Source organism: Pleurodeles waltl, chromosome 5 (assembly GCF_031143425.1).
Source record: "Pleurodeles waltl isolate 20211129_DDA chromosome 5, aPleWal1.hap1.20221129, whole genome shotgun sequence".
Taxonomy (NCBI): Eukaryota; Metazoa; Chordata; class Amphibia; order Caudata; family Salamandridae; genus Pleurodeles; species Pleurodeles waltl.
The window spans coordinates 1,695,080,033-1,695,094,109 of NC_090444.1; the positions used below are offsets into that span (position 1 = coordinate 1,695,080,033).

A 14,077-nucleotide genomic window follows, 5' to 3' on the forward strand; every position below is an offset into this window, starting at 1 on the left:
TGAAATGGAAACCCCATCTTGTCGATCCTGGCAAAGGCCTACTCACTGGTTTACAGCTTCAAGCTAAATAAGAGGTCAATGGATTGTCCAAATTGGTCCCACCTTTTAAAAATTGTGTCAGCTCAGCTGCTCCCCGCTATCTCGTATGGGACTGAAATCCTGCAGGACCGGGAGATTCCTTTATTAAACTCCAGTCAAGATAAAGTTTACAAAGCCATCTTTAACATTCCGAAAAGTGCCTTCCCAGCCCAGGTGAGATGGGCCTAAAAAAATGATTTTTCAGCGACAGGGAGCCTTTCTCAAGGTATCATGGAAACTACGTCTCGCGGAGGACACATCAATTCTCCATTTCTGTTGGCAAGAAGTGCAGGCACAACAATCCAGTAATACAAAAGGATCCTGGGGATGCTACTTAAACCAAGTCATCATAAGCCTAGGCCTGGAAGATCCCTGGAAAGAGGGCATGGGGAAGTTATAATTCAACAGATTAGTCAACATCTCTATACGTGCTCTCTCGGTCCTTATAGATAAGGCCTCCCTAACCAAACGACGGCATGCCTGGGCAGTCTTATAATCAGGAATCACTGTTGCATGCCTTTTGTACCTGTCCAGCTCTTGGACTACAAAGAAGGAAGCTGCTAAAACTTGTTTTTTTAACTCAAAATATCTGTTCCTACAGGCCAGCGGTAATAGCTTGGCTCAAGGGTGAGTCGATTTGTTTCTACTGCAGGGGGACAAAGTTCTTACAATTGGTCCAAAAGAAATTATCCTGGGCAGACTCGGGATAACTGTAGACAAGCATAGAGTTAAGGAAAACACATGTTTTATCTTCTTCTTGACAAAATTCCAGTGCTCACTGTTAACATTTTAAAGAACTCTCCCTTAGTTTCAGTAACTGGTTACTTGATTGTGTTTTATTTGGTTTTACATTTCAATGGTTTTTATTAATCAAGCAATAAAGATTTACTTACTTACTAATGTGAATCTTTTTCAGTCCATGGCTGCTGTGGCAGAAACTGCAGGCAAATCCCTAGAGAAATTTAAGCTAAACTAATGCAGTACCAAACAGCATAATATTAAAGTCACATTACAATTGCATTCAAACCACTTTTTCGGTTTTAAAAATCCTTCAGTGGGGTAAGGCAGGAAGATGTTCCAGCGAGGGTCCCTAAAGTCGAATAAACAGTCATCTTGCTTACCCTGAAGTTCAATTCCAGTTTTGGAGCCAAAAGCTTGGCACAAGAAAACTGAGTTTCTGTAGCCACTGAGGGTACTTCAATACTGGGATTACTTTGCCTCCTCAATCTGTTTCCAAAATTTCCACTCATACTTAATCACTTTTTTGATTCTCAAAATCATCCAGTAGAGCAAGGCTCTGTAGGGCTCCATAAGACTCCTTGCTTTCAGTGATGCTCCACTGAAGCCTTTTACTTCACAGGAAAAAGTGGGGCAAAGCTGGAAATCCTGCCCACAGAGGATGCAACTGTCTTAAGAAAAAACACAATTTTTCCCTTCTTCAGCCACCCAGGTCATCATGCAAGTTTATAAGCAGCACTTCTCTCTCAACAATGGGCTCCCTCAAGGGCCACTGCAGTCTACTTAAATCTGGCCATGTGGATCTTTACAGGATAGAGCCCCTCTGCCCTTTGTGTTCCTCTAGCAGTGAGCAGGAGTCCAATTACATGACACTTGGAAAGCAGTTCCAGTCCCAGGGTCTCATTGGACATCAGATGTCCGTCTGTTGTCCATCTCTGGCAATCAGGCAAAATCTTATTTATTCCTTCAGGTATTCATCCAGGTCCAAGAAGGTTCCAAGGAGATGTGGTGAGGTGCAATTTGTATCCTCTGCACTAGGCAGTTATTGAAGAATTAGCCAATACCCAAACCTGGCAATCTTCCTACAAAAATCAAGCTTCTTTTTTTGGTGCTTCCTCTTTCACCATATAGTAATCTTCCCAGTCCCTCATTCAAAAGGTCCTGAGCTCCTTCCTTTTACAAAAGCATGATGCCCCTCTCAGGCTCACCTCCACGGAAATGAGGGAAAACCCCATCTCCTTGTCCAAAGAACCAGTGTCTCTTCTAAAAATCTAAAAGTAGGGTTTCAACATGGTAAAGCACTGTCCTTTGGCACATTTCACTGCCTTGGTTTTAAAAAGTGTAGCACAGACAAGACACAGTGGTGTTCTCTTTAGTAATTTGATTTAAGGGTGATGTAAATAATCATGCATCCGACATATGACATTTAACTTCATACCACTGGCTCATTTCTAGCTCCAGTTTACCATGACCTTACTGGAAAGGTCAAGATTAATGTATGAGGAAAATCGCTAACAATGAATGGAAGTGTATCGGGCCTATCACAGCCATAATACAATAAATCAGACCTAGAGTTAGCACTATCCATTCTAGTGCCACATTTAGGCACGCTATGCAGACACACCAATGAAGGATGTCAAGCCACCCTATGCCCTGCCTGTTTATCAGGTAGCAAGATGCTTAAGAAATAGCTAGGGTATCATTGGTTATGGAAGATGGTGGCAGATACAGAATAGAGCATGATGTCCTATAAAGTACTTCCGAGTAGTAAGGGTCTTACCTCTGGATTATGTGAGAGAACAGCATTAAAAGGAATGCAGTATGGCATACTGCATCAGCTCTTTACTACTGTTGGAGATCACACCCTTGTGTTTGTTGTTTTTGTAGGTTAAAAGTTTCTTTTCTACCCCCATTTGTTCCATTATTAGCCACAGCTTACTTCAAGTTGCCAAGTCAAACACACTTGTTAGGTCCATAAGCGCTAGATGGAGTACCCCCTCTTTAGCAAGGACACATTTCCCAGCCAGAAGGTATAAATTCAAGCACTATTCATCTGTAATAATCCCAGGGCGGAAGCCAAACTGAACTTTTGAAAGAATTTTCTTTTCTTCAGCCCAGGCTTCCAAACAGGACAGGATAACTCTCCTTAAAATCTTTGCACTAGAATCTATTAATGAAATTGGATGATAACAGCTAGGCTGTCCTCGGTCTTCTTCTTTAAGGACTGTGATGACAATTGCTTTGCCCTGCGATCTTGGAAGGGGGGCCTACCATAGCAGCTATTACATTAGTCATAAGGGGCGCCCACAGTGAGATACTGACTTTAAAAATATAAACTGGAACACCATAGGTCCCTGGTGCCTTCCCTGCAGTGCTAGAGATAGCAGTAGCCACTACCTGTACACCAACTTTATTCTTAAACTCTTGCAGTTTGGTTAAAATAAAAACATTAATCCATTAACGAAGTGGTGCCAGACTAACTCCTCTACATTAAAAATATCATTATAGTGTTTCATCCATGGTATTAAAGACTCCACTGTGGATAAGCCGGGATACTTAAAGAATGGCTGAGTAATAAAGTTTTAGATCTGGTAATGCAATTCGCCCTTCATAGGTGCGCATGGTGAGAGTCTTCAGTACTATCCTAGGGAGTCCATTGTCCCATAGCAGCATTCTAGTTATCCCATCTACCGTAATGAAAAAGCTATCAGAGACAGCATAGGGAGAGTTTGCAGCAGATAGAGAAACATTGGGAGTGCAAGCGCGCCTTGTCCTTAGTAACTAAACTTACAAGGGGACGCGTATAGGTCAATGAATCTTTTGAATCGCATAGAGTATCCTAGCCAAGTGGTGAACAGGGATAAACCATCAATAATATCAATAGCGCATATAAAACCATAAAACCTAGTCTAACAAGAAAATGCCATCACTCTCATTAAGATTAGTTCATTTTATTCCCTATTAGTTACAATTCTAATCAAAACCTTTATTCAGTGAATTCATGGTTAATCAAACTTTATTAGCATAAATGAACAATACTTCATCAAGATTTTACAATGAGCAAAGCAACATCCATCTAAGCTGGTAATTTTATAACATTGATTAATTCAGCAATGCGAGTCAGTCAGTCAAAGTCACCCTTGAGTCGCCCTCATAAACCTGCCTGACTCCAATTAGCATCAGCATGTGAGGCTTCATGCGAAAAACAATTTAGTCAAAATCATTAATTTGGATAACGTCTAACTAAGAGGTAAACAAATAAATAAATAACAGCACAGTTGGTACCTGAAAAGAAAAAGCACGTTAGTCAGTCAGTCATTTATAGCTACCTATCCAAGATAGATCAGCAACGAGTCAGTCTTTGTCTCCAGGTCATCAGTCAACAGCAAGGCTCGGGCTCACAAGGAGCAAGCCCAGTTTTTCAGCACTTCAGACAGCGTCTCCTGACATCATCAACTTTCGGCTCTCCACTCTGATTTCTCTTCTCGGGTCATGACTTTTCGTTAGGGTCTCTCAGTCCGTCCCCCAAATTGCTAATTGATCAACCTTATCAGGGGTTATGACTCTAACCTATAGTTTCTGTTTACCACTTGTCTACGTTTGTACAAGCATCAAGTTCCATTAACATGATTGGTCTCTCCATCGATAAGCATCATCTGGCTCTTCAGGTAACGAAATTGTAGCTCACAGTCTTAGTCAGTGCCTCTATTGTTCGGATCCTGGGAAAGTACATTTAGCCTACTCTACACATAATTGTATCAATTTGTTCTGATCGTCTCCTGTCCGCTGCTGAATTTGCAGAATTTTCTAGCAGAGCTCATCTCTAAACTCTGTACAGTTGAAGGTCCTTTTCTCGAGTTCCAGTCCTCTGCGGCTCATCGCGTCTCCACGTTTAAGCAAGCAAGACCCAGCGCCGACCAGGCCTCTAGTTCGGCTAAGTTAAGAATATGAAGCATCATAAAACATAAGTTATATCATCAGTTATGGCATATTATTACATATTTCATACAATTTCTGCATTATTTTAGTAGGGTTAACACAGATGGTGACCACTCCCTGTGGGCACATTTGACGGTATTAGTTTCAAAACGTCATTTTTCTCATTAGTACATAAACGCAAATCATTAGAATATTCTCACATAAGCATACCTGCTGCAACAGTCCCTCCTCTGATGACTAAATGTGTCATCACAACTTCCTTTTGTCAATCATTACAAATTACTCTCAGCCACAATTTGATCCCTTCTGTTTATATTTTCCCTATAGATTCTTCTTCTCGGTTGTTCTTCCCTCCTCTGATTATTTTTAGCCCTTTTCAGTTGAATTTTGTGCCACAATTTACATGCCCCCCATAATCCTAATATAACAATGATCACAATCAGTATACCTTGAACAATGTTCCACAATATCCCACCCCAAATTTGACTAAACCAATTACCTACTGTAACAAACCCATTTCCAAACTTTTCCCACACTCCTGGTTCTTTCAGCTCCTTTAAATCCTTACTTGCATTAGTTAAATTAGTAAGCAAATCTTTTATCTCCTTCTCATTTTCAAGAAAGTATATGAACAACAGTGTCTTTCATTAATCATTTTGCAGACTCCTCCGTCTTTCGCCAATATTCTATCTAAAGCAAACCTGTTTTGAAGCGTCATAGCTCTATCCGCAGCTAATTCAGTATTTAGTAAGAGTATAGCTCCTGTAAAGTTAGTTAGCATATTATCTACTATAGTTGACAGCCTTCGAATCTTGTTTGCATTCAATATAACTCCTACAGAAGGAATTACTGCTCCAAAAATATCCCCCACTATTGCAGAGGCTGTTTCCCTCCTTTGTCTCTTTTGATGTAACTCAGTCATTTTCAGTATCTTTTTCAAATCATCTATTTGATAAATCTTAGGAAAAACTATTCCCAAGTAACGTGCCATACCATCCCTTAGGGAGACGGTAACAAGCATTAACTCTACAAATATAATAGATCCCAGGAATCACAGGGTCCGCACCATTCAGCATAAACGTCCACATACTCTGAAACAAAAACACGACATTCACTCGTTCCCACAAATAAAGTGTCAGTGCATGATTTTGGCCTATATATACAAAGCTTCCCTACATGTAATGCATGTAAAGCTAATTTCTCTTGTGTTTTAATAGCAGTGTAAGCATAATCATTCTTGTAAGTTCTTTCTAATTGTTCTTTTAATGCTTTTCTCCTGTCATCAGTATGCCCAATAAAGCTCTTTTCCATAGGTGTTAATAAGCAAGTCAAATTGTTACGATGCGCATAAGCCGTGCCAAAGGTCAGTGTGGGCTCTAAGAATACTCTAACCAATACTATATCATGGTCCTTAGCGGTCTTACTCAAATACCTAATTATAGGAACAAAGGAAAACACTAAATCATAATTTGAGTAAAAAATACTGAATATACTCTTGGTTATAGAAGAGAGTTAGTAGCAAACTACATGTTATTCCATAAGTCAGAGGTAGGCTATGATAGGTGACCCCTTCTTCCACAGCGGAAGGTATTTGCGTACACACAAGACAATCCTTTGCATCCATCGTTTCCACATTCTCACTTAATAAATGATAAGACATTAGAAGACAACTCTCCTCTTGCATTAGTCTAATCATGCAAATATTGTTCATCTAGTTTAAACCTCTCTATAGCTGTTAGTGTTGTAGTTTCAAGAACAGATGTAACCTTTGCTTCTCTCACCTCATATATTGACATTCCCACAATAATTAAAATAAACAATATTCCACACACAATCGTCATTCCTACACTCAAATATCTACAATACCTAATATGCCTAACGCTATTATTTAATCTACCCTTGATCTGTAAAGAATCAGAAAGTAGGATTTTTAACTCTTAATTAATATGCAAAACAAAATCAAAAATCAAAATATACTTCTTTTCTTCACACTCCAACTTCACACAACAGGACCCTTTTACTTCCTTGTCAAAGTCAGTTAGCAGCTGGTGATCTTCAGGGATTAAGTGTCATATCAGGCTTTTAATGTCTTTTCCGGCAAAGTCAATAATTTCAATCTCCTTTTTGTTTTAGCTCGACAACTCAGTCTAATTGATTTTCTTCTTCAAGTTGCATCAAAATACTGATTTTGAACTTCTCTATCAAAACAAAAGGACATAAACTTGTTTTGTCAATCACTTGTTGCGGCATATGCCCACTCTGGTCCCGCATATTTGGGACTTGCCACTTTCTTTTCAACCTCCTTTCTCCTGTTAGTTCTCCATCACTTAATTCATCTTCCTTTGTGGTATCTAGTTCTTCCTCTATTGTCTCATTTATTACCGCCCTTTTTCTTGCCTATTTGAGATTCTGGCCCATGATCTCCTTTTCCCACGCCTTCTGTCAACAATCTCTTCAAGATTGGACTCTTCTCCTTCACCTTGTCTGAAGTGCCTTCTCTTGATGGACCTGCAATGGGTTCAGGAGGAGTCAGATCACTTTTGCTTTGACCCGTCTCGACTCTTTCCCCCCCTCAGGTTCGGGCACTTTATCTCCTTGCGTTTAAGCACTTTGATTTTGTGAGATCCTCTCCTGTGCATGGATCGCTTGTCACTTCTGCTGCATTGATTTCTCGTTCCTCCTCCTTATTTTCCACACCCTCGTCTCTTACTGGGGTGATTGATCCTGCTTATGCCAATTCTGGGTCCACTTCTGCTCTACCTGTTCTGGCTCTGGTTCAGGTAGAACTATTCTTTTTGCAGCTGCTGGCGTTCTCAGCAATACTTCTTCATGATCTTGAGGACTCACCACTTTCTTTGTGCGGCTTGCATGTATCCAATTAGGCAACCCAGCACACTTCATAGCTGTTGTGGTTGTCAGCACCACTTGATATAGAACTCTCCAACGTGGCTCTAGGCAAGTCTTACGCCCATGCTTTTTGATCACGACCCAATCTCCTGCTCTTAGACTGTGACCTGGGTCATGGGTAGGTGGCAGGGTAACAGCTTGTACCTGCTGAGAAAAAGATCGAACCACATCAACTAGTCCCTTTAGTCCAACACCATATCATCTGTAATATTGACAAGAGCATTGGCTGGTATTGCTGGCAATCTCATTGCTCTCCCCATAAGAATCCTGTGTGGGGACAATCCTGTTTTACTGTCAGGTATATTTCTCATTGACATCAACACTAGGGCCAATGTATCCGGCCACTTCAGATTTGTTGCTGCACACATTTTGGCAATGCTTGACTTCAAAGTACCATTAATTTGCTCTACGGGTCCTGATGCTTTTGGACGATAGCTCTAATGAAGCTTCTGTTCAATGTTTAGTGCTGCACATAAGAGCTTAATCACTTCGTTATTGAGGTGTGTCCCCCTATCCGATTCTAAAGAGATCAGAAAACCGAACCTTGGTATCAGCTCTGAGTAATTTTGCAACTGTGAGACTGTCATTTCTACGTGTGGGGTATGCTTCAATCCAATGACTAAACACACACACACAATCACCAACATATACTTCAATCCACCACATGCAGGAATGTCGATGAAATCCAACCGCATTCTGCTGAATGGCCCTCCTGCTCTTCCAATGTGGCTCAGATTTACCACTGTCCCTTTTCCCACGTTTAATTGCCGACAGATTACACATCTATGACACACTGCTTCAGCTGCTTGCCTGAATTTCGGATCGAACCAGTTGACTTTAAACAACCTGATCATGGCATCCCTTCCAATATGTGCCTTGACCATTGTAATACTGAGCCATCTGAGACAGACAATTCGGCAGTACCATTTGACCCTCCTCAGATACCCGGATCTCATCTGGTCTCTGTACACACTTTAGTTTTACCCACAACTTTTTCTCTTACTGGTCTGCGTTTTCTTGCAATGTTTTCAATTCTTCTAGGCTGTCAATCACTTTCAATGCAAAATTTGCACAGCTGGTTTCTTCCAGCATTACTTCCCACTTATCCTTGAACGATACAGTTCAGGGTGCAAAATCTGGCTACCTGATCCGCATATCCATTTCCCAAGGAAATGTAATCTGGTGTTTTCTGGTGTGCATTGCATTTTACTACAGCAATCTCTTCAGGTAATTGTATTGCGTACATCAAATATTTTATCCTGTCACTGTTTGGTACTGGGGTTCCACTTGATGTCAAACTCTCTTTGTGACCACAATTGACCAAAATCATGAACGATTCTAAATCCGTAGTGACTATCCGTGTATATTGTCACTTGCAGCCTGGTAGAGACAGAACATGCTCTAGTAAGAGCTACTAATTCTGCCACTTGTGCTGAATATACACCGGGAAGCCAAGATGCTTCTAGAGTTCCTGTAATTGTACATACATCATATCCTGCTCTCAATGTGCCTGTCCCATCTCTGAGGCATGAACCATCGACAAAAACAATTTGATCATTTTCTTCTAGCCGAGTATCTCTTGATATCAGGTCTAGGCTTTGTGCACAACTCGGTCACTTCAAGACAGTCATGCTCTATATCCTCCTCTTTTTCAATTTCAGCAGTATCACTTGGCAATATATAATTGCTGGATTCAACACTGTACATCTTATCAAAGTTACATTTGGAGCTTCCAATTTGCTCGTCTCATACCTTGTCAGTCTGGCCCCCGTCAAATGTTGTGTTTTCATTCTCGTCAGTAAGATCTCAACAGAATGTGGTACCATTACTGTCACTGGGTATTGTAGGAAAGTACCATCTTGCCTGGCATGTTACCCCCATATTTCACTGTACATATATACAGTCCTCTTCTTTCTTGCAGAACTCCAAGCTTCTTCCAACAGGTGCCAGCTTCCTTGCACCCTCAGCTGGCATTTCCTGGGCTCCTGCCCACTCGACACTGTCGCGACTATTGGACTTGGTCTCCTTGTCTTACAGGTACTCAGGTCCGGAAATCCACTGTTGTTGCATTGCTGGTGTTTGTTCTTCCTGCAGAAACCCCCTATCACGACTTCTGCGCTCTCTGGGGGTAGTAGGTGCACTTTACACCTACTTTTCAGGGTCTTGGGGTGGGCTATTTTTCTAACCCTCACTGTTTTCTTACAGTCCCAGTGACCTTCTACAAGTTCACATAGGTTTGGGGTCCATTCGTGGTTCGCATTCCACTTTTGGAGTATATGGTTTGTGTTGCCCCATTCCTATGTGCTCCTATTGCAATCTATTGTAACTTTACACTGCTTGCATTACTTTTCTTGCTATAACCTGCATAATTTTGGTTTGTGTACATATATCTTGTGTATATAACTTATCCTCATACTGAGGGTACTCACTGAGATACTTTTGGCATATTGTCATACAAATAGAGTACCTTTATTTTTAGTACTTCTGTGTATTGTGTTTTCTTATGATATTGTGCATTTGACACCAGTGGTATAGCAGGACCTTTACATGTCTCCTAGTTCAGCCTAAGCTGCTTTGCCATAGCTACCTTCTATCAGCCTAAGCTGCTAGAAACACCTCTTCTACACTAATAAGGGATAACTGGACCTGGCACAAGGTGTAAGTACCTCTGGTACCCACTACAAGCCAGACCAGCCTCCTACAGGTATCCCATGACCACCCCTTCACATTGGGAAAGACTCTGACCAACTGCGGCTACTGCTCGCAGACAACCTGGTAAAGCTACTGCAACCGGGTCCATGGTAGCTGAAAAATAAGCTACTGGGCAATAAGCACCTCCATGGACCTGTGTCAAAACAACAGACAAAGAACAAGCATCACGTTCATGACAAAACAATGTGAAAGGCTTTGTGTAATCAGGCATTACCAACGCTGGAGCTTTGCACAGACTCTCTCTCAATTCGGTAAAAGCTTTAATCTGATCCTCATCTAAACTAATAGGATCTGTAACTCCCTTGTGTGTCAACTGCTGTAGGGGTTTTGCAGTCTCAGCAAAATTCAGAATCCATTGTCTACAATATCCTAACATTCCCAGAAACATACGCACATCCTTCTGAGAAGTCAAAGCTTTTCTCTGCAGAATCATTGTAGTCCTTTCTCGGGAGATTCTCCTCAGCCCTTTCTCAATTTGGTGACCCAAGTATTTAACAGACTTCTGACAGTACTGCAACTTTGCTGGTGAAACCTTGTGTCCGAACTCTCCCAAATGATTCAACAGGGTAATCAAATCATGCTTACACTCGTCCCTTGTTCTGGATGCAATTAATATGTCATCAATGTACTGCACTATAGTCGGTCGACAAGGCAATTCTAACGACTCCAAATTATTTTTTAAAATCTGATTGAACAAGGATGGTGACTCCGTATACCCTTGTGGAAGCCTGCATCAGCTGTAGACTTTATCTAAGAATTTGAAACTGAAAAGATACGGACTATCCTCATGAAGTGGCACTGAAAAGAAAGCTTGTAACAGATCAAATACAGCGAACCACTCTGCGTCGCATGGAATCTGAAACAGTATAACTGCTGGATTGGGCACAATCTGACAACACATAACCACCATGTCATTCATTTTTCGCAAGTCCTGCACAATTCGCATTTTCCCACAAGGCTTTTTCAAACCTATTATCGGTGAATTACATGGGCTGCTCAATACTTCCTTTAGGACTCCCTGCTTTAGGAATTCCCCAATTATTTGCGCCACTTTCATCATCACATCCTGTGCCATGTTATACTGTGGAAGTTTCGGGAACTCAACATTCTGCTTCAAAGTGATTTTAATTGGTTCCACTCCTTTGATCAATCCCATTTCTTTCCCTGTCAAATCCCAGACTTTCTCCTTTACCATTCCCTGCAAGTCTGCGTGCAACTCCTTCAGAGTGAGCATAGGAAAAATCTCAATCAAAGGGTACTCTTCAAATGCGTCGTTAAGAACCATGGCTGACACGTGCTCTTCATCATCGCTGTTTGTCTGAACTTCTATCCCTGCATCTGTACAATTTATGGAACATTTGATCTTGCACAATAAGTCTCTGCCTAACAAAGATACGGGACTTGAGTTGCATACTACAAATCTGTGCAGTCCCGGATAATTTCCAATTTCAATTTGCACTGGTTCTGTTATGGGATTAGTCAACTGCCTATTCTCCACACCCACGACCTAAACTGTCCTTCCAGAAAGAGTTAAATCCGGTACTTCCACAGTCCTCACTGTAAAGCATGTAGCTCCAGTATCAACCAAGAACGAGACCTTATGTCCCATTACCTTTCCTTTTACAAAAAGGCCCTCTCTGATCTACTCTAGGGATGCGGCAAGAATGCAAGCTCCTTCATCCGAACTGTCATTCATTCATCGTTTATTTCATCCTCACTGTGAAATGGGAACTGATGTACTGTATTATTACTGCTATCTGGTCTCTGACCTGTGACCTGTTGAGTAAGCATAACCTGTTGCTGCTCCATCAGGGCTTGGGGTATGTGCATTTGCTGTCTAGGCATCATAGGAATCTGCTGCTGTACTGGCGTCAATGAAGTAATTTGTGCTCGAGGCACCTACAACTCTTGTACAGCAAGAAACTCTGACCTCGATTCTGAACATTTGGGACTGGGCCCCTTATTCTGGGGACTCTCATGGTTTGAACTGTACCGACATCACCTTGCTGAATCATTCCTTCCTGCACGATCAATGGGCACTCCCGCTTCCAGTGTCCCACGTTTCCGCACAGGTGACATGGCAACATCTTCTTCATGCCCTGCATTTCATTCTGAACAACCACAGTACTTAGATCTGGACCACACACCATATCCATACCACGCCCTCTACCTCTCACTTGTGGCTGAAACATGACCGCTTTCTGCTGCGGCATCGGCGGCACTAAAGCTCCTTGCATTCCTAATCGTGCTGCCTTAATCTGCATCACCATTGCCTTTTCCTTTAACTTCTTTTGCTTCAACTCAATCTCATCGCTGCAATATTTAGCTTACTGCAACACCTCATCAATCGGCTTTGCCTGCCAGCAAATCAAATGATTCTTAATCATTTGCCCTACTTCAGGTCTCAACCTTTCAACAAATCTGAACACAAAATGTAACATGTCTTTCGGTTCAACTGCTTCCTTGCCACTGTACTCTTTAAAAGCCTTCAACAACCTTTCATAATAAGTGTGTATTGACTCCTTAGTTTCCTGAACTGTCCTGTCAATCCTCTGCCAATCAATGTTTTTCCGTGAAATTCTAGTTTTTAGAAACTCAATCACCTTAGTCATTTTTCATTACCTCAGGTGATGGTCCGCCTGTAACCTTGTTCCTTTTAGGTTCGCTTGTTGGCCAATCCACTGCCCTTTTACACTCAACCCACAAATCAGATGGCACAACAATCTCGAACAGAGTATTCAGATCTTCCCATAAACATGTAGAAAGCTTCACAACCCTCTCAGTCTGCTGGCATCTGTCTTAATTTGGGATAATCATCTGTGAAAGACAAAATGTCACTTCGGTGCCATGGAGCAAGAACAAACTGCCTCCCTGGAATCTCTCTCATTGGTAGCATTTTAACTGCCTCCCCTTTCTCTGCTCCCGCCGTTTCATCTTGAGAGTCTCTTTTTCGTTTCTCTTTTTACCTTGCCCATCTGCCTTCCCATTTCTCTAATGCTCCCCAAATCTGCGCACTTTGCAGCAAGTCCCTCAAATGTGCTTTCATTCCAGCTGATCATGTGTTCAAAATCTTTTGCCTCAAAATCTAATCTGTAACTTCGTCTCAAATGTTTTGTCGTTTTAAGATCAATGTCATGCTTCTCTGCTACTTCCGCTAACTTCCGATTTATTTTCCCTACTTCTTTTGTAATCCTTGGGCACGAGTGCCTCAGTTCTTCTTCGGTGTAGGACTCTAACGTATTCAATACCATCGTTCCCTCAACCAACTCATTTGCTTCAATATTCAGTCCCACTCGATTAAACTGATCTTCCCCTTTGGGTGCACTTTGCGATGAATTTAGACAATCCAGCCAACTAGTTAACTGCTGAGCTGTTAACCCTTGCAATGAGATGTTACTCGCATTGGTCACAGGCAACTGCTGTTGTACTCCTGCTCCCAAGGCTTGGAGTCAAATGTCTCAAACTCCGATTAACATTGGAGACATTCGATGCATCCGGCAATGTCACAAGAGGACTAAATCCTGCAGGAGATTTGAACTCACCCGGAAAAGTTCCTGAGGATGAAGTGGATTGCAGAGAATCTCCCACTTCCCTTCTCAAACTCTGTCATCTCTGCCTGTCCTCCAGTTTCTACATTCTTCTGGGCATACAAAGGTACCGCTGGACCAACAGTAATCGATAGCGATAGTGCATCTGGGGCTGC

The 14,077-nt window shown here is 41.7% G+C and overlaps 1 protein-coding gene across 1 annotated transcript in view; it reads right to left on the reverse strand.

Annotated features, from left to right (window-relative positions):
• Positions 1 to 3,825: 3,825 nt before the first annotated feature.
• LOC138296676 (putative nuclease HARBI1) overlaps positions 3,826 to 14,077 on the reverse strand; it is a 60,963-nt gene continuing 50,711 nt past the window's right edge. Inside the window, exon 4 of the mRNA XM_069236026.1 lies at positions 3,826 to 4,750. Coding sequence (XP_069092127.1) covers positions 4,742 to 4,750 — 9 coding nt within the window. The 3' untranslated portion in view covers positions 3,826 to 4,741. The remainder of the gene's footprint in view (positions 4,751 to 14,077) is intronic.